The sequence below is a fragment of the Macadamia integrifolia genome, chromosome 10 (assembly GCF_013358625.1).
Source record: "Macadamia integrifolia cultivar HAES 741 chromosome 10, SCU_Mint_v3, whole genome shotgun sequence".
Taxonomy (NCBI): domain Eukaryota; kingdom Viridiplantae; phylum Streptophyta; class Magnoliopsida; order Proteales; family Proteaceae; genus Macadamia; species Macadamia integrifolia.
In genome coordinates, this window is record NC_056566.1 from 12,561,426 (window position 1) to 12,588,077 (window position 26,652).

A 26,652-nucleotide genomic window follows, 5' to 3' on the forward strand; every position below is an offset into this window, starting at 1 on the left:
TAAACCTTCCCCAACCTTTGGAGAATCAAATGGGACTTTTTCAAACCCATTCTCCACACATTCAAGGTCTCATAAGATGGTTCTAACCTAGATCTAGGTTAGATTTAAGGAATGAAAGCCATCTTACCTTCTTTGCTCAAGAACTCGTTCAAAGACCCCAAAATCACTTCAAATCACCAATGCTCCTCCAACCTTGTAAACACTTCTTCAAATCCTTCAAAATCAACACATAGACCATCTATCAAACCTTAGATTTTGCATTTCAAGGCGGATTTATAAGATCTCAAGAAACTCTACCCAAATCAAGGGTTTCATTTGGGTATGGTGAAAGTTTAAGGAACCCAGCCTTTGCTCACCTCTAAACGTAGACCTTGTATTAGAGATTACTCTTCCGGCGTCAGAATGGGAAGATCAAACCTTGGCGCCGCTGAAATCCATTTCTTCTTCTTCTTCCTTCCCTTTTCCTCTTCTTTCCCTTCTTTTCTCTCTCCTCTTTACTCTTCTCACCAACGCCCGAGTGTCATAAATGAGAAAGAAAAAAAAAGGAAAACATAAAGATAGCTATTTATACCTTTTAAGACATCTTGTAACCTCATGGGTGGGTCACTCAGGTGGGCGGATGCTCCCACCTCTGATCGCCCACTTGAGGGCCGAAAATTAGCCAACAAGTGAGATTTTGATGGAATTCGGCTCTCGGCACGAATCTCACTCTCGGCATAAGATATAATATACATATGCGCTTTAAGATACAGCTACATACCTGATTTATCCGTACATGGCCTTATGATATGTACATGTACACGGTTTGGGTACACCCGTCTCCTCTAGCACTGGCTCGGACTTGTCTGGCTAGCCTATGTTTAAGGTCACCCTTGCCATCATGGTCCACAAGGAACCCGCCTTAACTCTCTCCAGTTCGGGTCCTGCATGGTTAAACCGGGTCAACCGTGTAATCAGACCGGGTTTAAGAAGTAAGGTATTACAGGTTCAGTCAAGGCAAATACTATCCTAATTTGGGCTAATGCAAACAACATCATTTTCCTCCACTGTTTGAAGTTTTGACCTCCAAACTACTCAATTTTATCAAATTCAGTGACAATCCTCATCTTACCCAAATCCGGGATAAGATCAATTACTGACGGGATAACATTCGTGGGAATTGAATCAATGGTAGACAAATGAGGAATCCCCTTACCATTATGGTTAACATGAACCCTGCCTCCTTGGTTATTGATTAGTCCTTCAACATTGATATTTGAAGGATCTCCTTTATTGATAGTTCCATCAACAACATTACTGTTCGAAGCATCATCTATGATAGTGATTGAAGGACCATCATTATTGTTGGAGTCATCACTTCTATTGAGGCTTACATCTCCAAGATCAACCATTGGATCTTATAACAATCAATTACATTAAACTTGTTGGATAATTGTATTATAATTTCTTACAAAATATAAATTGTAATCCAAAGCTTTTACAGTAGAAACTATGTTGTTGAAGTGTTGATCCTTAGTTGAAATGAGATGAGAAAAAACTTGAAATAGATGTCAAATCACCACCACAACAATTGAAGATACTTCGAACAGAATAGAAGTTGAGTCACACTTGTAATGCTGCCTTTAGATTTTATATTTATATTTTATATCTATTTTATTATATTTAAGTTTCAAAATGAGGTCCTTTTTTTTTGTGTTTTGATTGTCTTGTTATGATGTGGAACCCTTGGTGTCAAGATAGTGAAAAATGGTCAATAACACCATATGGGAGTCCTAAAGTACATTCATGGCCATTACTATGAGTGGAGAGGAGGGCAAAGAGAATTGATTGGGATTAATTTTATTTATAAAATTAATTCTTAATTCATACCATAGGGAATTTCCAAATGGAGATAAATGCTCAATATCATTATATGAGTACCCTAAAGTCCATTCATGGTCATTACCATGAGTGGAGAGGTGGGCTAAGGAATTGATTGGGATTAATTCAATTCATTGAATTAATTTTCAATTCTTGTCCATATGACATTATTCTCCAGTTAACTTGCCATTAGTTAGAGGTTATTCTTGGAGAATCCAAGAGGGTGCAAGGATTGGTTTTGGGTCTATATAAATCCAATCAAATACCTTGCAGAAATACACATTCACACATTGACATTCCGTCCATTTCTACTTATCACAATCATACAAGTCTTTATCTTCCTTCCATTTTCTCTAAGTCTAGTGCAAGGTTAGAGGGGGGCTGCTGTGCTGTAGCTTTTTGCTCCTAGAAGGGATTAGAAGAATTGCCTTATCTTCGAGTGAGAGGTTGTTTTATCTTGGAGGTAGATGTGCAGAGCAACTCTTGGCAGTAGAGGGCATCAATTACCTTAATCTTATTGGAAAATTGTATTATAATTTCTTACAAAATACAAATTACAATACAAAGCTTTTGTAGTAGAAACTATGTTGTTGTAGTGTTGATCCTTAGCCAGAATGAGATGAGAAAAAACTTGAAATAGATGTTAAATTACCACCACAACAACTGAAGAAACTTTAAACAAAATAGAGGTTGAGTCACGCTTGTAGTGCTACCTTTAAGGTAATTGATGCCCTCTACTATCAAGAGTTGTTTTGCACCTCTACCTTCAAGATAAAACAACCTCCCACTAGAAGATGAAGCAGTTCTTCTAGTCCCTTTTAAGAGCAAAAAGTTACAGCACAGCAGCCCCCCTCTAACTTTACACAAGACTTAGAGAAAATGGAAGGAAGCGAAAGACTTATATGGTTGCGATAAAGAGAAATGGGCAGAATGTCAATGTGTGAATGTGTATCTTTGCAAGGTATTTGATTGGGTTTATATAGACCCAAAACCAACCTTTGCACTCTCCTGGATTCCTCAAGAGTAACCTCCAACTAATGGCAAGTTAATGGGAGAATAATGTCATATGGACAAGAATTGAGAATTAATTCAACAAATTGAATTAATCCCAATCAATTCCTTAGCCCACCTCCTCACTCATGGTAGTGACCATGAATGGACTTTAGGGCATCCATATAATGACATTGACCATTTATCTCTATTTGGCAATAACCTATGCATGAATTAAGAATTAGTTTAATAAATGAAATTAATCCTAATCAATTCTCTTTGTCTACCTCTCCACTCATGGTAGTGACCATGAATGTACTTTAGGGCTCCCATAGGATGTTATTGACCATTTTCCGTTACCTTGACCCCAAGGGTCTCACACCATAACAAGACAATCAAAACGCATAAAAGAAAGACCTCATTTTGAAACTTAAATATAATAAAATAGATATAAAATCTAACATAAAATTCTGAATTAGGTTTAAAGAATACAGACGAAGTAATTGAATGACTTGTTAGTACTACTATTTAATTGCTCATTCTGGCTAGATGATAAAGTAGTACCACCACAAAGAAAAGAGGATGAGTTAAAACTCTTAATTAAGTCGAATCTCACTAACTGTGGGATGTGTTAATTATGGTGCACACTATAGGCTGACCTAAGTGGATGTAGGGGATATGGCCGCCAACCGATAAGAATTTTAAAGGCGAATTCTCTAAACATCCATGAGACCGAGATAAGGGACAAGGCTGGTAAAAATGTCCAGTACTGTCATGTTAAAGGTTGTCTCGAACGTCGACTGGTAGGATATATGTGGTGACCTAGTTGGCTACACAGATGAGGAACGGTTCATGAAGTCCTGAAGACACATACAACGATGTGTCTTACTATGTTTAATTTACTCAATTATTTTGTTTTTGATTTTGTCGATATTTTAAAATTTTTGGGGGAATTGTTGGAATTTAAGTTTCAAACTATGGTCAAATTAGTCTTTTCAAAGTGGTCTTTTTGAAATCCAAAATAGTCTTTTTGAAATTCAGATTTCCCTCTTAAAAGTGTTTTTTCTATTTTGTCTTTAGCACTTGTGAAATAGTAATGAGCTAAGACTTCTCACAAAAGTTTAGTCCCACATTGGTTAGGGATGAAAGAAAACTTGGATATATATATATATAGGAATGTTTATTAAGGGTTTCCTGGGGTGCTTTTGAATCGCTTGGGCCGGGTAAGGATGTGGTCGTACCCGTGGCTGAGGCCAAGGTCATCGGGTATGGGTATGGGTATGGGTGTAGGTGTGGGTTCAAAGAATCTATTTTTTCCATGTTGAAAGTTTCACACCCTTACACGTTTTTGTTCCACACCATTGTTACATGTACCTGGATATGTTGTCCCATACATACATAGAGTCATACATGTATATGTGTGGGTACTTGTACAGGTATACCCATTCGTATATAGAGGCCTACATTCCATATATACAGAACTTGGATTCTAGTTATTAGTTACAAGAAAATACTACTATATTTTGTGCACTGTATGAAATACGTACTATGAGGATGTTATGTTCACTGTATTACTGTAAGAGCTTTTGTTCACTGTTTTCATTCTGTTATCGGTTTTCATTGAACACCTAAGTGTTACCTTCGGACATACCTATGAGAATTGCTTATTGGAGTGCACCTTAAGCAATTTGGGAGTTGTTTTATCGTGGAGGTGAGAACGTACGGTCATCCCGGTAGCAAACAAATATACGGGACGTTCAAATACCTTAAGGAGAGTATAAATCTACAATTCAACTCTACTTAAGTGGGACAATTTCTGCTACTCATTCAGAGGATCAATTAAACAACTAAGGCACCATTTGACAACATTCCATTTCTGTCGTTTCTACGTTTTCTTGTTCCCTAAAACGGAGAAATAGCCTAATAAGCGTTTGATAAAGTTGTTCCATTTCACCCATTTCTATAAACATAAATCAAAATATATGCCTATTTACAATTCTAGAAACGACTTTGACGAAACAAGTCTGACTTGTTTTGTCATTTCTAGAAACGAATTTGAGAGAAAAAAAGGTTGTTGTGCTTGATAAATCTCTCAACTATTTAAACCTAAAAAGAGGCAATCGAACCCTCTCTCCCTCTTGGGCATCCAATGATACTATTGGGTGTTGTAGTGGCATTATATTTGCAAAAAACGTTTCAAGAAACAGGTTTGTCAAACACCAAAAAATCTGTTTCTGTCTCCAAAAACGTGAAAAGCCCAAAAACAGCAGAAACGTTATCAAACGGTCCCTAAGTGATCTTCTACTTGTAATTATATTTCTATTAATATAATTGTTTTGTTAAAATCTTATACCTATTGCCAAGAGTCTCTTACTTACATGTTTGCTAATTAAAATTAAAAACTGATTTACAAATATATCTCCTTGTAACTTTACTAAATATAGGTTTACATGTAAATGGTATGGTCCTACAACTAGCTGAATTAATGGCCCGCTTTCTCTCTCTCTCAAATGACATGACAATGATATCTGACCTATCTTGTTTCTTAACTTAAAAAGAGGTTTACACGTGAATGGTGTGTACGAAAAGCTCTCTCAATTACTTATTGTAAGATGGTCGAAGGTTTCTATCCATCATGTTTCTTAACTAATTAAAATAGAAGTCTACTAGTGAATCTGTCTAACATGTTAAGACTATTCATATTTGCTAACTGATTTCGTTGGCGAGATGTCCTGCCTTAGATACATATCTCTATCTCTCCCCCCGTTTAATACGTCTATTAGTACCTCTCTCCCTCTCCCGCACGTTACTCCCTCTCTCTCTCCTCCTGTGACATGACTTTCCATTTTCCATCCCTCTCTTTCACACACGCACAAATTCTCGCATGCATATGAATGAGAGGGGAAATTGTCTATTCACCTGCGATATAAGGACTTCGAGTCCACTTTAATTAAAGTGATTTGGAATATTAAAGCTCTACTTTTTCTTAATTTTCTAATTTTTGGGGGGCAGGGACTAAAGTTCAATAATTTAAAATAACATTTTTCTCTTGGTAGCCCTTCATGATAGAATTATGAATGTTGAGAGAGAAAGAGTTGAATTGTGTGGATAGATTCAGGATTTTTATCCTTAATTTGTCCCAATTGATAATTGATTGGGTTTTATTATGGAAATCCACCAATATTTGATTTGAATGTCAAAATCTTAGATTCTATTAAGTGTTCTCACCATAATTGTTTGGCTGCAAATAGGGAAAATTCATTCTTTGACTGATTGGCCTATCTTAATGGGAAATAGATATTATATTATATTATTTATTTATTTATTTATTATTATTATTATTATTATTTTGTTAAAAAGTAGATTTATTCAAAAGAACGGGAAAGACGCATGGAATGTCAAACATTGATTTTTTTATCCAAGGATAGGAAATGGCCAAATTGTCATGCCCATCATAAATAGAGCCCTCCTTACTACAGAGTCAGCTAAATTGTTAAGCTCCCTATGAATGAGAGTAAAAATACAAGATTCAAAAGAGGCTATATTTCCAATGTAAAATATCCTCTAAAATGAGCTTCATAGTCAAAGGGCCTGATGAGATTCCATGGTGCAGGAAGGTCACAACGTCTTTGTTGCAACACTAATATCTTCATATGAGAAGGTGTGGGCTAAAAAATCTATGCTAAAGTGGCTCCAATGTGGGGATAGAAATACAAAATATTTTCATATGACTACGAAACTTAGAAGGGAGAAAAGTCAGATTAAGGAGTTTCACACTGAAGAGGGTAGAATTTTGACATCTCCTACAGAGATTGGAAATTTTATTTGTGACCACTTTGAAAATTTTCACATGAAGAATCAAAATGTTGGGGTGACTGATATTCTCTCATGCATCCCTGAGATAGTTACTTTGGAGGCAAATGATTTTCAATCTCTAGTCTCTTAGAAGATGAAATCAAAGCTGCGGTGTTTGCCTTGGACCTGTCAGTGCCCGTGGGACAGACGGCTTTCCTAGATCATTTTTTAGAGCTTGTTGGAGTATTAGTGGTGCTGAGGTATATGTGGCTATTAAGAATTTCTTTACAGAGGGGTGGTGACGAAGGGGGTAAATTCAAAACTTTTTGACACTTATCCCTAAAGTGTCAAGTGCCTTCAAGGTAGGTCAATTCAGATCGCTCTGTTTAGGGAACTTTTTCAAAATCATCTCCAATATTCTTGCATCTTGGATGACCACTCTTCTCCTGAAATTAATTTCTAAGGAAAAGGGAGCTTTCCAGAGGGGAAAGGTGATTGCTTTAAGCATATGCAAGGCCTTAGAGTTGGCAAATATTAGGCATACTGAGTCTCTTGAGGGTGGATTAGCACTTAAGCTGGACATTATGACAGCATATGACACATTAGATTGGGATGATTTGTTTGATGTTATGAGGAGGTTTGGGTTTGGCCAAGTGCTTATAGATCGGCTGTACCAGATTCTAGTCTATACCAGACTTTCCATTCTTATAAATAGGGCCCGGTAGGATTCTTTGGCGTGGAGAGGGGTTTGTGGCAAGGGAACCGATTATCCCCTATATTATTCATTATTGCTCAGGAGGTCTTGTGCCGTGGCATCAAGGTGCTGATGTTGAACAGGAAAAGTCATGCTCTACCTTAGAGGGGTAAAACAACTTCTGAAATGTCTAGAGTTCTACCAGCAATACTCAGGACAAATTATTAGCATGGAGAAAAGCAAGGTCTTCTTTCGGAAAATCCAGTTGCCAAGGAAGCGTCATTTAAAAGAAGTCATTAATATCCCTGAGTGCAAATTCCTAACCTGATATTTGGGTGTGGAGATTTCCAAGGGTCGTGTGAAGAAAGACATTGTTATGCCTTTAGTGGACAAGTTCAAATCTTGGCTGGATGGGTGGAAAGGCAAACTTTAACTCTAGCTGGTAGGGTGGAATCGGTCAAGCTTATGATGGGGAGGATCCCTATCACAACTTCTCCATCTATTTATGATAACATCTTTTATAATATCCCTTATGGAGTGATGGACTCAGAACTTTATATGGAGTGGGGAATTGGATACCGCTAGAGCAATATCAGTGAAATGGGACAAGGTATGCAAGCCTAGATATGAAGGTGGGTTGGGGATTCACCGTTTAAAAGAAGTGAATTTGGCTATACTAGCCAAGTTAGCATGGTATATTAAATCAGATCAAGGGCAAGTTGCTTCTTTTCTACGTCGGAGATTCCTTATAGAGGATGGTACGATGAAAAAATCTTACGTTTGCTCTTCTATCTGTCGGGGATAAAGAAAATTTGGGATTTTGTGTATGTGAAGGAGTAATGGGTGGTTGGGGATGGCTATTCTATCTCTCTCTGGCATGATCTGCGGCTAGATCAGCACTCTATCACTGAGAACCTGAGTTTAAAGGATAGTGGGCTCCCTAAAGGCTAAAGTGGCAGATTTCCTAGTTGATGGGAAGTGGAAATTGGTGATGTCCCCTCAATTGAGTAATCTCTGCTCTCAAATCAAGGAATTCCCTATCCCATCAGTTCCTTGTTAGGACAGAAGAATTTGGTCACTAACTTAGTCCGGATCATTCTTAGTGGCATCGGCTTGGGATGAGATTCAAAAGCATGGATCTCATTGTCCATGGTATGGAATGGTTTGGAATAAGCATACTTCACCTCGAGTTTCCAGTTTGGGTTGGTGGATTTTTAATGGCAACTCCCTGCGGATGACCAGGTTATGATTCGAGCTATTCCTTTGGCCTCTCAGTGCTCTTGTTGCTAAACAGACTTTGAATCTCAAGATCACATGCTAGTTGACTGCATTTTTTCAAGTGAAGTTTGGATGAGCATGTTAAGGATTTTTTTTTATCTTTGTTGGCAAGAATTTCCCTTTATCCAAGACCTATTCTTATGGTGGAATTTAAAATTAGCTTCTGTCCCCGTAAAGCAGATATGAGTTGCTGTCCTTCTTCACACTCTCCACAAACTCGTTTGAAAGAAATAGAAGGAGATATGAAAAATGTATGTAGACCAGCTACATTGGTGGTTAAATCTATTTTCAATGAGCTTCATAATATTCCGTGTGCATTCCCTGTGAAGATTAGCTCGATTAAAGACCTTTTGATTTCTACAACGCTACGGTTAATGAGAGCAGCTCCCAAACGCAAAGAAATCATGGATCTGAAATGGGCTCCCCCTTTCATTGGGACTTACAAAATTAATATTCATCGCTACTCTTTGGGAAATCAGGGATATGTTGGTGCTGGTGGAATTTTTAGGGACAAGGAGGGTCGTCCATTGTGACGTTTTTCTACATTTCAAGGTATATCTACAAATTATTGAGCGATTTAGTATGTGTTTATTGCTCTTTATTGTGTTGAGCCTAATGTGTTAGGTGCAAGTCTCAAGACACATGATATCACATTGGATTGTATCAAAGTTATTTTTCCCCTGACAAGAGAGCGATGTCTGCAAGAGTTCTGCCTGAGGCAAGAGGGCATGGTGATGAAGCTAATGACGATGGTGGGGCTCGTGAGGATTTGGACTGGGGTCCTCTTCCTTAGGAAGCCATGATGATGGGGGAGAAGGTTCTGACTCTATGAGGACAAAGCAATCTTATGCAAAGGCGGTTGGAAATACATCATGGCCTGCTATTGATTCTCTGCCAGAACCAATTCAAGCAAGTGAGATTAGAAGGATCATCATCCCCCAACAGGACTACGAATCCAAAAGATAGGCCTTCCGATTGGCGCTCATCGGAAGAGTTGATTTCAGATCTATTTCTTTTGATGCTCTGCTACTGGAAGCTACAGAAAAATGGAATCTCAATCATTTTGTCTCTATGCACCCTCTTGGGAAAGGATATGTCATCTTCCAATTCCAAACTGAAGGGGACAAGGCAACAGTTTGGAGAAGAAGCCCTATGCGGATTGGTTCCCAACTCATCCGTTCTCAACATTGGAAAGCAGACTTTAACATCCACGTTAAGCAGACCTGGTCTAAACTGATATGGATTGGGTTTCCTGATCTTCCCTTGGAGTACTGGCACGAGAACGTGCTTCTTTTGATAGCAAAGCCTTGGATCGCCAAACTAAGCAAGGTCTGATGGGCCATTTTGCTAGGGTTCTAGTCGAAATAGACAACTCAGAATTGGCTTCTCGTATAGAGGAGGTTCAAGTTGAACGCTTTGAACCTGGCACTTCAAACGTTTTTAGCTTTAGGCAAAAGGTTTTGTACGAGGATAATATCAATTGCTATGGTTTTTGTAAGAATTTGGGTCACAGCATGGGGGAGTGTAGAAAAAAGAAGCTTGAAGATGAAAAACAGGCTGCTAAGGATAGATCGGCCACTATCCCCGGAGTTGTTTACGTGGAAGACGGAGTTGACTCGGCCCAAGTTAGCTCTCCATCTCCTTTAGTGCCACACGTGGAACTTGACTCAGCGCCAAACATGGAAGTTTTTCCACAGGATAATCCTTCCAAATATTCAGTATACCAATCAAGTTGCAGATAAGGAGGGAGAAATCCATATAGTTTTGGACTCTCTTGATAACAATATGGCGCCTTTAGGAAAGTCTCTCTTGCCAAATAAGGATGGAAATCTTACCCTTGATTTTCCTAATTTGGAGAAAGACCAAGAGGCTGGACCCGGGCCAGACACAGATTTGGTTAGTAAAGACCCAACCGATGATGAAGAGGGAAATTCCACTAATTCTATTGAGAACTTGGTTGATGAAGAACCTGTTGTGGAGAAGATTCCCTTCACGGGGCGGCTGCCTAGGCCAAGAAGGGAAGCTGATTTCAAACCTTGTGCAGGTGGGGGCTCTTCAAGAGGAGGTCGCTCTGCCTCTTATGCTCGCTCTTTGCCAGAAAATAGGGATGCTCAGCTCACTAGATTCCCTGTGTCTGAAGTCAGGGATGGTCGACTTGATATACACTTTTAGGAGATTGAGAAAATTGATAACGTTCTCTATGCTCATGAGAAAAGTGTGGCTGGTTCTTCAAAAGGGGGGAACAAAAAAACGAAAAAAAGTGGCCAGACCAGTAAGTTCGGCCATTCCAATTAAAAATTTTGTTGCCGATGAAAATTCTTTATTAGAATATCAGAGGTATGAAGAAGGCTACTGGTAGTAGTGCCTTGTCCTCCATCATTCGAGACCATTCTCCTGATGTTGTTTGCGTGGCTGAGCCCATGATTAATGTAGGTAATTTTCCCTTCTTGTTTTTTAACAAATTGGGGTTCGAAGCTGATTTCATCCATAATTTTTGAGTTGATAGGGTTCCTAACCTTTGGGTGCTTTGGAAGTGTGGGATGAATCATCCTATAGTTATCTCTATGTCTGATCAACAAATCACCTTGGTTGTAGATTGGAATAGTAGCAAAATTGGTCTTTCTTTCATTCATGCTAGCTGCTTTAAAGCGATGTGTAGAGACCTTTGGATTAATATCGGGCTGGTGGGTCTCTATGCCATTCCTTGGTCTATAATTGGAGACTTTAATGCCACCTTGCTATCTCATGAAAAGAGGGGTCCAGATAGATTTAATCAGAGTATGCGGTTGAGTTTCAGGCTATGGTGGATTCATGCCAATTAATTTTGGTTCCCTCTCAGGGGAAGAAATTTACTTGGACAAACAATCATAGGAGAGGTCACGTTGCTACTGTTCTAGACCGAAGCTTCAGTAATGGGAAATGGATAGAGTTTTTTAATTGCATCTCACAATGAGTGCTTCAATCTACTGTCTCTGATCATGGTCCCCTCTTGATTCAATCTGATTTGATTTCGAGGCCTACTAATATCCCATTTAGATTTCACAATTTCTGGATGGAGGATGACAATTTTATTTCTGTGGTCAAAGAAGCCTGGGGATATTGGATTGATGGTAGTCCAATTTTTGTCCTCAGCCAAAAGCTGAAACATGTGGAGATGGCCATCAGGCCTTGGGCAAAACAAGTTTTCCCAATTTAAACTCTAAGATGAAACAGGTGAAGATGGTCATCAGGCCCTGGGCGAAACAAGTTTTCCCTAATTTAAACTCTGAGGTGGAAAAAGCTGCTGATGACTTGAAAATTGTTCAAGATGAAATTGAGACCTCAGGAATGTCAGATGAATTATTTGATAAAGAAGTTGTTGCCAAAATCAATTATCTCAAAGCCTCCCAGCGACAAGCTCAGTTATGGTATGAGAAAGCAAAGCAAAAATGGATGAAAGATGGCGACAACAATTCCAAGTTTTTTCACTATCTCTGAAAATTAGGTGTGCTCAAAACCAAATTAGATCTCTATATAGAGAAGATAGGTCTTGGACCTCAGATCTGCTTTCTCTAAAGTCCAACATTTCAAGTTACTATAAATCTTTTCACAGTGTTAAGCAGGTGACCCCGCATTGGGAGCTTTTGGATTGTATCCCTCAGGTATTAGGGGATGGACACAATGTTATTTTGGAGGCTGTCCCTTCCAAGGAGGAGATTATCAAAGCATTCTGGTATCTTGACCCTGATAGCTCTCCTGGTCCAGATGGTTTCTCAAGTAATTTCTTTCGTCGTGTCTAAGATATAGTAAATGTAGACTTTTGCAGAGCAATGACTCATTTCTTCAAGCTGGGTAAACAACCATTAGGTGTAAACAATTGCTTTATCACCCTTATCCCCAAAATTTTAGGTGCCCACTCCCTGAAAAATTTCCATCTTATCTGTATGGGGAATTTCTTTTGCAAAGTGCTGTCCAAAATCATAGCTTCCAGACTTTCTCTTTTTCTTCTCAAATTAATTTCTGAAGAACAAGGAACCTTTCAGCAGGGTAAGGTTATCTCCTCAAATATTGGTCTCGCCTCTGAGTTGGCAGATTTAATATCCGTTGTAGTAAGGGGAGGGAGCATGGGATCAAGCTTGATGTTCAGAAAGCTTTTGACACCCTTTCTTGGCATTTTCATTTTGCTACTCTTTGCAAATTTGGCTTTTCTGATTTTTGGATTTCCTGGATCCATGAGATTCTTCTCTTCTTGTATTTCCATCTTTGTTAATGGTGGCCCATTTGGTTTCTTTGGTGTTGGTCGAGGTCTTCGACAAGGAGATCCTATCTCTCCCATCCTTTTTATTTTGGCTGAGGAAGTCCTGTGCAGAGGTCTCAAGTCTTTATCTAAAATGGGCAAATTAAAGGCTCTTCGTGGCCCCAGAGGAGCAACTACTCCCTCCCACCTTATGTTTGTTGACAACATTTTTATTTTCTTGAATGCATTTGCTTCATATGTTAGAAATCTCCAAAGCTTTATATCCATGTATCAAGAGTTCTCTGGGCAGCATATTAACTTAGATAAAAGTAAGTTATTTTTTTGGCAAGGTGGCTCTGCACAGAAAGCAGTTAATCTCTAATCTCCTGGGTATTCCCACTGTTAAACTACCAACAAAATACTTGGGAATGGAGATTTTTCAAGGTTGGGTTTCCTCAAACCATCTGCAGCCTATGGTTGATAAAATCAAGTCAAAGCTGACGGGTTGGAAACAAAAATTTCTCTCCCTAGCAGGTAGGGTGGAGGTTGTCAAATCAGTAATTTCCAGTCTCCCTATACATAACTTTGCAGTGTATTGGTGGCCTCAATCCTTCATTATTATTGTAGAGCGATGGATATGAAATTTTATCTAGTCTGACAATGTTGAAAAGTAGAAGAAGACTGTAGTTAAATGGGAGAGCATCTATAAGCGTGGCATTCACTGTCCTTCAAGATGTGACCTCTGTTGTTCATCTAAAGAATCCATTATCCACCTCTTCGTATCGTGTAGGTACGCTTACTTTCTTTGGCAAGATTTTTGCGATCTTTTTGGTATTTCCTGGCCATCTTTCTTCTTGCTCGAGGATCTCTTTTCATGGTGGAAGAGAAAAGCAAATCAGGTCACTTTTAAAGAAGTTTGGAATAGTGGAGTCATTTTAATTCCTTATTATCTGTGGATGGAAAGAAATGCTAGTCGAAATGATGGTTTACATCATTCCCCCCAAGATTGTTTCTCTGTAATCCAAGGCGAGATAAGATCCCTTTCTTTGGTTTTCTTTGGAAAACCCCTCTCCATTTCAAGCCTGCTATGCACTAGAAGCATTGGTATTACCACTTTTAGTTGCAAGAGAAGAGAACCTATGGAAGTCTATTGGTGCCCTCCTTAGACGGGTTGGATTAAGCTTAACACTGATGGATGCTCTCTTGGGAATCCAGGCAAGGCTGGTATAGGAGGTGTTCTCAGGAACAACAAGGCGGAGATTATTTCAAACTTCAGGGAAGCAATTGGTGTGAAAACAAACTTTGAAGCGAAAATCTCTGCTGTGATTTTTGGTGTTGAACCTGCCAAAGCTTGTGAGGTTCAAAACTTCTGGATCGAAGTTGATTCAGTGGCAGTGGTGACTCTCCTCTCCCGAGCTCTAGTTCCCTAGTTTGTATTCCAAAGATGGAGGGCTTCAGGATTATTTATCCTCAATTGTTTGGAAGATTTCTCATTGTTTTTTTGAGGGAAATTCCATTGCAGATTTCCTGGGGAGTTCAGTAGCAAGACTAGATACTTCTGATTCTGTGACGGCTAGGCCCCCTTTGATTTCTATGGCTCTTGAGCAGGATACGAATTTGTGTCCTTGCTATAGATTTCTGTAATTTCTTGGGTCGTTCTCTTAGGGGATTTCTCCTACTGATGGCAATGCCGAAGGTGGGAGTTTGCCTCTGAGTTAGATCTTCCTGGTTTGAGTTCTTCTCATTGTACTATATTTTTTTCTTCTTTCATTTTAATATATCCAGGACCTCTTAGTGAAAAAAAAAAAAAAACAAATTATTGAGTAGAGTTTGCGGCTTTCTTTGAAGCAATTAAACTCGCCAAGCATATGAGCCTTTCAAGGATTGAATCGGTTGTTTGGTGCATAAAGAGAAACGTAATACCTTGGTGCTTCAAGAAAAAATGGCTATCCTTGTTGAGATACCTGGAGGGAATCCAATGGAGCATTTAGCGTTGCTTTAGAGAAGTAAATATTGCAGCAGACAGCCTAGCTAAGCATCCTACCTCTTTGAGAGTTTCTGCTATCTGGAACGATACCCCAAAATTCATAGTGAATGAAATTGGCTGGGAGGCCTCTCAGAAACCAAGATTCAGATTCCAATGATATTCTTTTGCCATTGATTGAATTTTTGTCTTTTCCTCTTGCTTTGCTGATGGCAATGTTGTAGGTTGGGGAGGAGGTAAAGTTTTTATTGTTGTGATCAGATCTCATTTCTGCTGACGGCAATGCCAAAGGTGGAATGAGATCTGAGTTTTTTGGATAAGGATCTATTACCCTATATTGGGTTCATATAGATTACATTCATTCTGCTAATATAATTATTGCTGACCTTAAGGAAAAAAACAAAGAGTAATATCTTCAGAAATAGCTTTAAAAGAGTTGAGCAAATTGCCAAAACTTCACCCACTAAAGCCACTTGAAATTAAACAAGATTAGAGATGGTAAACTGAGGACGCCCTTGATGGTCACGATAGATAAAACCTATACCACCTTTCATTTACCATGGGGGAGACTCGCAACACAATTTATTTTCCAGAAATTTACAGCCAAGAGATCCCATTGATGAGGATGAGAGGCTGTTTCCGAGGCTCTAACTATAGGAACTGATTGATGAGGAGGTGAGATGGATTGGTCGAACTCCCTAAAATGTTTTGTTGTTGACCAAATGCCCTCTAATGGCAAGCAAACTTGCTTTCCAAATAGAAAATCATTTCAAGCTAACCACAATTTTTTATAGATAAACAAACAAAGGGATATCATCTCCTTGCCAGTGTCCTTACCTCTTGAGGAAAACACTTTGAAGCATCTATCTAGTCATGAAGGAAAACCTCCTCATCTTCTGGGGCTTTTTCAAACAAACTATTACCAATCCACATTGAGCAAGCAAAAGGGCAAGTCAAAAGAATATAGGAAGTATTCATCCAAAAAAAAAAAAAAAAAGAATATAGGAAGTAGATTCTTGGATAGTCCCACATCGCGCACAACAACAAACTAAGCCTAATTCCAACCTAATGAGGTCGGCTACATGGATCCAAACATATTAATAATGGGACATAACAAATGAAAGATGAAAAATACATTATAAAAAGTGAGAGGTGAAAGATGAAAGTAGCAAAGTAAGAGGAAAGAGAACACAACCCAACAAGACAAGAGAATCTCATCTAAATAGGGTCAGCCACATGGACCCTTACTCTCTAATAAGCTCTATCCAAGGTCATACTTGGTACGAGGCCTAAACCGCGCATGTCATTCATCACAACTTCTCCTATGGTCATTTTAGGACACCCCTAGCTCTTGTAACCCTCTCAATTTGAATCATATCACTCCTCCTTACTGGGGCATCATTAGGCCTCCGTTGAATATGACCATACCACCTCAAACGGCTTTCCTAGAGCTTGTCATTGATTGGGGCAACTCCTAAATCTGTTTTAATTTGCTCATTCTTTATTTTGCTTCCTATTTTTGTCACACATCCATCTGAACATCCTTATCTTTGTCAACACATCTTCCCTATATGAGACCTCTTAATTGCCAGACATTCCGCTTCGTACATCATGGCTGGTCGCACAATAATTCTATAGAAAATTTTCTTGAGCTTTAAAGGGATGCGTCGGTCACACAACACCCTAGATGCTCCTCTCCACTTCATCCATCTCACTTTAACTCTTTGCGAGACATCATCCTCTATGTCACTTTCTTTATTTATGATCGACCCAAGATATCTAAAATAGTCCTTTTGCGGAATCTTCCTTTCCTCAATCTTCACTGTTTCATTATCTATCATAGAGTGACTGAAGTTACACATCATATATTTCATCTTCGATCTACTAATTTTAAAACCTTTTGTTTCTAAGGTTGATCTCCACAGCTCCAGTTTAGTGTTAATACATGTTTTAGTCTCATCCACTAAAGTGATGTCATTTGCAAAGAGTACTTGAGAAGCATTGAGATATCTCTTGGCCAGAGATTTACCGAAGAAGCAAGGCCCTTGGCACAAGCTCTCCAAAGAAAAAATTTTACTTTTTGGAGAGAGTTGCAATTCTAAATTTGCTTCCATATCAATTTCCGAAATTGTTGTCAAGGTTTAGGAGAGGACAATGACATTTCAAGCACATCCTTTTCAGCTTCTAGATTGGACAACAAGTAGTAAGCTGATTTTGCCGAAAAATTCCCATTTCCTGAAGCACTCCAAGTTTGAAAATCTTTTCACCGGAACAAAGAAAGCTGGATTTTCAAAATCTTAATTTTTTCACTAAGGTTGAAAAGAGAAAAAAGGAGATCTCGTTTCCAAACCCGATTATCATGAACAATAAGCTAAGAGAATTTTTAAAACTCACAATTTGGAGGTTGGAGAGTTTGAACTCGGTAATCTAGAAGAGAGGGAACCCATGAATGTTGCCAAATATCAATTCTATCTCCTTGATCGATACACCATATTAAGCCCATCTAGAATCTTCTCCATGCCAACTTGGGTTATTTCCAATGGTGGTAGAGTGGAAATCACTATTTAAAAAAAATAAAATATATATATATATATATAGATTTAAGAAACTTAGCCCAAAGAGCATCCGGTTCAGTCCATAAGCGCCATGCAACCTTCGACAAAAGGGTCACGTTGTGAAGAGAAGGGTCTTTAAACCCCATACCTCCTTTCTCCTTTGAACGACATAAATGCTTTTATGAGATCCAGTGGATCTTTGGTTTTCCATTAGCTTCTCCCCAATAAAAATTTGATGCTGGTCTACGAAGATGTTGATGATGCGATGTAGGTAGCTTAAAGTAGGAACAAACATATTTTGCATGGGTGAGATTAGCAGCACGACGCTTGTATTGCTCTCCCACAACCTCGTTTTCAAGCTTAGGCTGCTCCCATTTTGTTCTTCCCTACTACGAGAATCACTTTTGCTTTCTTTTCTTCTGGCTATTAAGATGTTTCAATTTGCCAGGTTGTCTCTTACCTGTCCATGGATTTAGAAGCAGTTTGAGAGGATCTATACGGGAATCTCCGGATCTATGCTTATTTTCAACTTCCCAAAGCATTTCCTCATTTGAACCAACTAGGTATCCACCGTAAGCCTTTCCTCATTTGAACCAACTAGAGCAGTCAAACATCTCTTATATTTTAGGACAAAAAAATCCATTAGTTTGTGCATCTGTACACCCATTTAGATCCTCTCAAACTATTGGGATGCCCAACATGGCATCTGACGACTGAAAGAATCTCTGCACATACCCCAACATACGGGTGCATATCCTAGTCTTCCCAGCCATCAGATGCGCGTTGGACATCTCAGCAATCAGAGAGGATCTGAGTCCCCATACGACCAGAAACTAGGATTGCGAAAAGGCAAACCTGGCCCCCTGGTTGGATGCATACACGTCTCTCCTTGTTGGTCCCGCATTGATACAATGACCACGCAATCATGTGTCGATCAACAACCCTATATTTTATTATTTATATATATATTTTTTCCCCCTTATACGTGATGGATACGTGTACAGCATGGACGGAATCCGATTTCTATATAACAATCTTTGCATACTTTATTACTCAACTCAGATACAGTTGCAAAGAAAACGTGAAGGGGCCCAGGAAATGCTGGAAATTGTCTATTGCCCTCGAACGTAAAGACTTCCATCCCACTTAACTTTGGAAGACCAAAGCTCTCCTTTTTTATTTTTTTAGCAGGACCAAAGGTCTTTTTTTTTTTTGGTAACAGCACCAAAATCTATTTAAGATAACATTTTTGCATGGGTAGCCGTTCATGATAAGAATACAGGATTCAGAGAACTTGCAGATATTGGTGGCGTTTTCCTACAGCCGTCAGGATCTATAATCATGGTTTTAAAAATCAGATTGGATCGTATAATATCGGTTGGATCAGAATGGTACTGGTCTTGACCATCTCTGATCTTGACTTTTTTAATCACAGTACACTGGCACAGTTCAAATATAAAAATGTGATAAAATTTTGATTTTTATTAAAAGTAGGAGTAAATCTGTTTGATGCGGTCCAATTTAGACCGGTTTAGACCTATCGGAATGGTCTCGACTGTGATCTATCTCGAGTTTTAACACATTGTCTCTAATGGCATTTCTGATGGCCGGCATGATTTAAAAAAAAAAAAAAAAAAAAAAAGCCATTGCAACTGGAGGATTGGTTGTCCTCAATACTGAAAAGATGTTCCCGGCGACCCATGTTCTGTAGTTGCAGAAGGAAATGTATGCAGCCTGAGATCTGAGATATATATATATATATAGATATAGGGAGTGTTTGCATGATATATAATGAGGTTAGTGTACCTATTCGTGGATTGCCAAGATGGTTAGGGTGAATTATAGATTGTGTGGATAAACCTATGGTTCCAGGTTTGATTCCCCATCTGTGCATCTCCGATTCAAATGAAAACTGTGACTTTATGTTTTTTTTTTTTTTATATGACCATTAATTGTTTCATGGAAGTAAACTCGGTGGCAGACATTTTGGGTAAGACGGGAGCAGTCTCACTTATGTCTTCTCCTTGGTCTTTGCTCTCCCAACTTTGTTTCCTCTGATTTTATCTAGGACGCTCATTTTATCTAGAACTTTATCATTAATTCTCCCCTATGTTTTGCCTATTCCTCAGGTATTGATGACATCGATCCTTAGGAATTCCACTCCATGGGAATTTCAGCAACAATGGGGTCATTATTCCCCTTTTTCGGATAAGATAACGTGGTGAATTACCCATTAATTGTTTCACAGAAGTGAACTCGGTGGTAGACATTTTGGGTAAGATGGGAGCACTCTCATTTATGTCTTCTCCTTGGTCTTTGCTCTCCTAACTTTGTTTCCTCTGATCTTATCGAGGACGCTCATCTTAGACCGAGATGCAGGTTCTTATTGGTTACGTATATGTTGTTTTTTAGTTGATTGGATTGTATGTTCACTGATGGCAATGCCGAAGATGGGGATTAGGGGAACTTCTGTATTTTTTTGAGTCTATGTATGCCTTGACTTTAATCCTGTACATCATTTTTTAAGTTTCTATAATAAACTTTGTTGACCTTAGTTAATAATAATAATAATAAAAAAGAAGAACAAGAAGAAGAAGAAAAAAAAAAGGAGGATATGTGTATTTTGATCTTACATATTTTTTTAATTGCACTTTGTCTTATTACCAAAATGTTTAAAATATGGGGGTAGCACAATTGGTGAGCAACAAACTTGATATGAGCTGTACACATGAAGAGTGTCAAAAAAAAATCCCATATTGTTGATATAAGAATTATATCATTGATATTAACTCTAAAATTTGACATATTATTAGTCTAGACCATGCTCATTTTTCCACACGGCAAGATTTAGTGGATTGTTGAGTAAGCCTTCTAATGACAAGACCAAGTTTATCTTTAGCAAAAAGAGACAAGACCAAGTTTGTTAGTAATTTTCCTTTTGCCATAGTTTTGTATAATGACAAGATTATTAGGTGGGAAAACGAATAGATTTAATGATATAGATGACAAGTATGACACAACTTTGCAAGTAAATTATTCTAAAGATGTTTAAAATATAGCTCAATTAAGAAATGTATCGGGGGAAACAAATTAAACAAATAAAAAGGCAAAAGTTTCCCCGGATGAGTACGTATAGAGAAAATTTCTTGATGTGCATGACTAATTGTCACATGGAAGGCTAATTTGATAAATTTCACCGTTGGATTTGTAGGGAATGACTTAGATTGATTACGTGTATAATTTCCAATCCAAATTCAATCATTCAGGGAATAACCTAGATTGATCACGTGTATAATTTTCAATCCAAATTCAATCATTCATCTCCATTGTTATGGCGTACCCTTCCTTCATGGTCCATTCACCCTTTGGTGATTCTTAATTTTTCAATACTTTATTTTGTCACTTAACAAACTTTGTTTGATTTGAAACTTGATAGATAATTACAAATCCCCTGAACTGTCAAACCGACTTTGCCTCCTGACAATACTAGGTGCTAGACCAGAAATTCTTTTGTGTGTGCTCATCCGGAAGCCAAACTGCAATTAAAATTAAATTTTGAAAGGAAAGTGATATGAACGTTCATTATAATGTCTCGATCTTTTCCATCTTTGACTTTTTCTGGAATAATAAAATGCCAGTCGAACCTTTCTAAGAAACTGTTGATTGTAGAAATATCAAAGGTTGATGAAGTATACAAAAATCCTTCACATTTGTAAGGATATTAAGAAGCTTGATCGAATGGCAGCTCCTGAGGCCTCTTCTTCATCCTCTTCCAGTTCACGTTATGAAGTGTTCTTGAGCTTTCATGGGAAAGATGTTCGCACCAATTTCGCGGACCACCTTTACAATGCCTTGGTTTATGCTGGAATTCTAACTTTCAGGGACTCAGAAGAACTCCACAAGGGAAACAAGATTGGCCCAGAGCTACTAGTTGCAATCCAGCAGTCAAGAATCTCCATTCCCATCTTTTCGGAGAACTACGCTTCAAGTAAATGGTGTCTCAATGAGCTATCCAAGATATTTGAATGCAAAAGAACAATGGATCAAATCGTCTTGCCCATTTTCTACAAAGTTGAACCAAGGGATGTGAGAAACCAGACCGGGAGTTATGCGACGGCCTTTGAGGAACACCAGATGCACTTCAATGAGACAACTGTGCAGATGTGGAAGGATGCTTTAAGAGAGGTTGGAGAATTGGGTGGATGGGATTCAAGGAAGGAACTGTAAGTACAACATTTTCCTTTTAACTTTTTCCATGATATAGGTATCATCTATTATTTGCTGGAGTCATGGAAAGCTACTGGATAATACTTTCTCTCCTACCGTTATGACTCACTAACCCCACCTACATGGTAGATCTTTCTTTGTTTCTATCATCTGCATGTGACTTACAATTTAACTTCACCATGTGAGATTCAGCAAACATAATGTCCCTGATGACTACAATTTTTTGTGAACTAAGATCCCATAACATGAATCACTTTACACCTTTCTTAAAACCAAGAAAGGTAATTTGTTTAGACTTTGAGTCTTATTTGAAACTTTCCTACTGTACAAATGAATATAGAATATAGAATATTCTACCAGTTTGTTTTTCCATACCACTTCGAGAATTTTGTAGTCAATTGCTTTAGATGGAGATTTATTGACGAAAAAATTTATTATATTCACTGCTTTTACCAAAAAACTCATACTCTGTCCTACACTCATCTTCATGCTTCGAGCAATTTCAAAAAGTATATTGAACCTCTGGACAACCTTATTTTATTGTGGCATATCTAACGTGATGAGGTGATGTGTAATTCTTTAATCTTTATGTAGTTCTAGAAATGGCATGTATTTGTTGTACTCCTTTCCATTCTCAAATTTCTTTCATATATTCCTACCTTAACGTTTTATTTCTTAAAATAATAAACACCTAATTTTATGCTTCATGCAGTACACCTAGACTTTTCTTTAATTATTATCAATGAATGTTGTAAAATATTTTATACTACCTTTAGATTTGATTGGTAAAAGTTCACATACATCGCTATATACATAATCAAGTACACCCTTACATATATTTTGTAGTTCTAAAGCTAACTTTGCATTATTTTCTAAAAATAAATGTTAGATCAAACACCAAGAAATACAAAAATAAATAGACAAAAGATCCGCACGACATAGAGATTTAACTAGGTTCACACACTAATGTGGTGTACTACGACCTCGGATGAAGAATAAAATGTTTCACTATGCAGAAAGAGATTACACCCAAGCAATGGCGAGAAACTCGCCCTGAAACCCTAGCTCGATAAACCCCCAAAATACAATGACTTTTTCAACGAGATAACAGTACATTATATATGCTCCAAGTCGCGGGCCGACCCATCGGGTCGCAGTCGATTAGGTTAAACCATACTACGGGGGCTACACCCCTGCACCCCCATACGAGATCAATGATGGGCTCCTTCGCTTTCATCATAAATCTCAAAAAACTTTCTATTCGAGTAGTCACCAAAATATGTCGAAGCGGGTCAATCTTCAAAATGGGTCAAAAATTCAAAACAAACTTAACAAATCTCCACCTTGACTTGAATTCTCCTTCAGCAAACAAACAAATTGCTAAAATCTTCATCTTCTCCAATAACCCTCCAAAGGGTTGAACTCAAACACGACAAATACCAAGTAAGTTCAAGCAATGCTCGAACTTACCAACAAACAAAGGCTTAGTTAACATATCAGTTGGATTGTCTTCATTACCAATCTTCAACACTTGAATATTACCTTGAGAAATTATCTTTTTGATGAAATGATACCGAACATCAATGTGCTTTGTCCTCTCATGATACATCGGATCTTTAGTTAAGTGAATAGCACTTTGGCTATCAATGGACAACAGTCACCCCATGATCTATGTTGAGTTCTCCCAACAAACCTTTACCCAAATAACATCTTTAATTGCATTAGTCATTGCCATATACTCTGCTTCAGTAGTAGATAATACAACTGTAGCCTGTAGAGTAGCTTTCCAACTAACTATACTTCCTTCAAGAGTAAATACATAGCCTATGAGTGACCTCTTGTCAAGATCGCCTGTATAATCTGAATCAACATAACCAGATAAACTATCACCATTCCTCACAAACTCCAAATAAATGCCAGAGGTCCCTTTCAAGTACCTAAGTATCCACTTCATTGGTTCCCAATGAGCTTTACCTAGACATGACAAATATCTACTCACCACACTGATAGCTTGTGAAATGTCAGGACGAGTACAAACCATAGCATACATAATGGAGCAAACTGCATTAGAGTATGGAACGCGTGACATGTACTTGGCCTCTATCGAAATAGAGGTCTGATTTGAACGACCAGGTACAACATCATATTTGACACCTGAGGAAGGTACAACCCAACTATGAGGTACATCAGCAGGTGTTACGATAACATGTAGATGAGTTTTGGCTGGTATAACCACTCTATTGTCCACTTCTAATAAACGTGATTGACCTAATTCTGGACCATCTTCAATACCTTCTCAGTGTACTTCTATTAAGATAGCCACAGTTTTCCTATTTTTCTATCCTTCTTGATCTCCATACCAAGGATCTTCTTTGCTGTCCCCAAATCTTTCATCTCAAATTCAGAACTTAATTGTTCCTTCAACCTGTTGACCTCATTCATATCTTTTGCTGCAATCAACATATCATCAACATAAAGCAACAAATATATGAATGACCCATCAGAGAGCTGTTTGAAATAAATGCAATGGTCATATTGACACCTACAGTATCCAAAATTAGTCATAACTGAATCAAACTGTTTATAACACTTTCTAGGAGACTGTTTCAAACCATATAGGGACTTCTTCAATAAGCATACATGATCCTCCTTACCTTTAATAACAAACCCTTCAGGGTGATGCATATAAATCTGTTCTTCTAGTTTACCATGCAAGATTGTTGTTTTCACATCAAGTTGCTCCAACTCCAAATCATGCATAGCAACTAAAGCAAGTAGGACACGAATAGAACTATGCTTAATAACAGGTGAGAAAACATCATTAAAATCAATTCCTTGTACCTGACTATAGCCCTTTACAGCCAATTGTGCCTTGTACCTAGCATCTTCAACACCTGAGGAAAATTCCTTCTTCTTGAAGATCCATTTGCAGCCAATAATTTTCTTCTCTATTCCTGGCTTAACAAGCTCCCAAGTCTGATTTTTATGAAGAGGTTCCATCTCCTCATTCATGGCAATCAACCATTTTGTAGAATCAACTGAAGTAATAACTTCAGAATATGTTGCAGGCTCACTATTTTCAATTGTATCTGCAACAGACAATGTACAAGCAACAAATTCAGCATGCCCATACTTTTGTGGTTATCTAATATTCCTCCTTGGTCTATCATTGGCAATACTGTAACACTCTTCTTCTTGATTCTCTTGAGCATCATCTCCTTTAGTAAAAGTAGGCAACTGGATTGAAGTTGATTGTGCTTTATTTGAAGATGAACCACCAATTTTAAACTCTACATTCTCTCTAGATTTTTTTGACCTTCATCACAGTGAACATGAGTTTCTTTCTTAGGATGCAACATACTAGATTCATCAAAAGTAACATCTCTGCTAATAAGAAATTTTAGAGACATTGGATCAGGACACCACATCTTTGTATTCTTTCACTCCAGATCCTTACCTAAGAAAAATATATTTCTTGGCCCTAGGTTTCAACTTTCCTTCATTCATGTGTGCATAAGTAAGACATCCAAATACTTTTAAATTGGAGTAGTCTACATGCTTACTTGACCAAACCTCTTCTGGAGTCTTACACTCAATAGCTGTATAAAGAGATCGATTCACCAACAAGGTTGCTATGTTAACTACTTCTGCCCAGAACTCCTTGCCCAATCCTGCATTTGATAACATACACCTTGCATTTTCTAACAAGGTTCTATTCATACGCTCTGTCACTCCATTTTGCTGGGGTGTTTTAACAACTGTATGGTATCTTGCAATACCTTTATTTTTGCAAAACTCATTAAAGTCACCTTCACATAACTCTATGCCATTATCGGTTCTCAACCTCTTAATTTGTTTCTAGTCTGCTTCTCAAGCAAATTCTTCCACTGTTTGAAAGTGATAAATACTTCATTTTTGTGTTTCAATAAATAGATTCAAACCTTCCTAGAGAAATAATCAATGAAAGTAAGCAAGTACCTTGCACCAGCCCCCTTTAAAGCAACCCTGGAGGGTCCCCATAGGTCTGAATGAATGTAGTCTAAAGTTTCCTTGGTCCTGTGAATAGCAGTACTAAAACTGACTCTTTTCTGCTTCCCAAACACATAATGCTCACAGAATTCCATTGCTCCTATACTCTGACCACACGACTAGCCCCTTTTACTTAATGATGTCATCTCTATTTTACTCATATGGCCTAACCTCATGTGCCATAAACTTGTGACATCTGATTCAGATATAGATAAAGCTGTTGCAACAGACCCAATAACTGTAGTACCCTGCAACACATACAAACTACCAACCTTGATTCTTTTCATCAATAAGAAAACATCCTTACTGATCTTTATGACTCCACCTTCAACTGTATACTTGCATCCATTTGAATTAAAAGTGCCTAAACTGATGAGATTCTTCTTCAAATTAGGGATATGTCTGACATTAGATAAGGTTCTGGCAATACCATCATACAACTTGATATTGATTGTTTTCATTCCAATAGTCATACAAAAAGCATTATTTTCCATCAATACAACTCCACCTCGAATTAATTAGTATGTGGAGAACCATTCATAACTGGGACACATATGGTAGGAACAATCGGAGTCAACAATCCATTCATCCTCTGATCTGACTCTGTCATCAATCACCAAAGCATATCAGACTCACTCTCATCTTTAGAAATACTAGCTTCTACAGAATCATCTTTCTTCTGTTGATTTTGGGCACCACCTCCTGCTTTCTGCTTATTTAAAAACTTATAGTATTCATATTTAATATGCTCATTTTTCTTACAGTAATTGTAGGTCAAATTATTGTGCTTAGATTTTGATCTAAAATTCTTTTTGTCACCATCTGAACCCCTTTCATTTGTTCTCCCTCTAGCTACCAAACCAACATCATTAGATTTATTGATAGATGTCAACTCATCTGCATGCTTTGCAGATTTGTTTTGACATCCTCAACAGAGATTGTCTCTCTACCATAAATCATAGTTTCCTTAAAATGCTTATAAAATGGAGGCAAAGAACATAACAATAATAGGGCCAAATCTTCA

General features: G+C 38.0%; 1 protein-coding gene across 1 annotated transcript; it reads left to right on the forward strand.

Moving 5' to 3' along the window:
- Nucleotides 1-21,056: 21,056 nt before the first annotated feature.
- On the forward strand, nt 21,057-21,599 carry LOC122092202 (disease resistance protein L6-like). The gene has a single exon (XM_042662543.1). The coding sequence runs from the start codon at nt 21,057-21,059 to the stop codon at nt 21,597-21,599; it is 543 nt and encodes a 180-aa protein (XP_042518477.1).
- Nucleotides 21,600-26,652: the final 5,053 nt, after the last annotated feature.

Excerpts from the sequence above, each read along its gene's own strand:
- LOC122092202 (XM_042662543.1), top strand. The coding sequence starts at position 21,057 with ATGAAGTATACAAAAATCCTTCACATTTGTAAGGATATTAAGAAGCTT.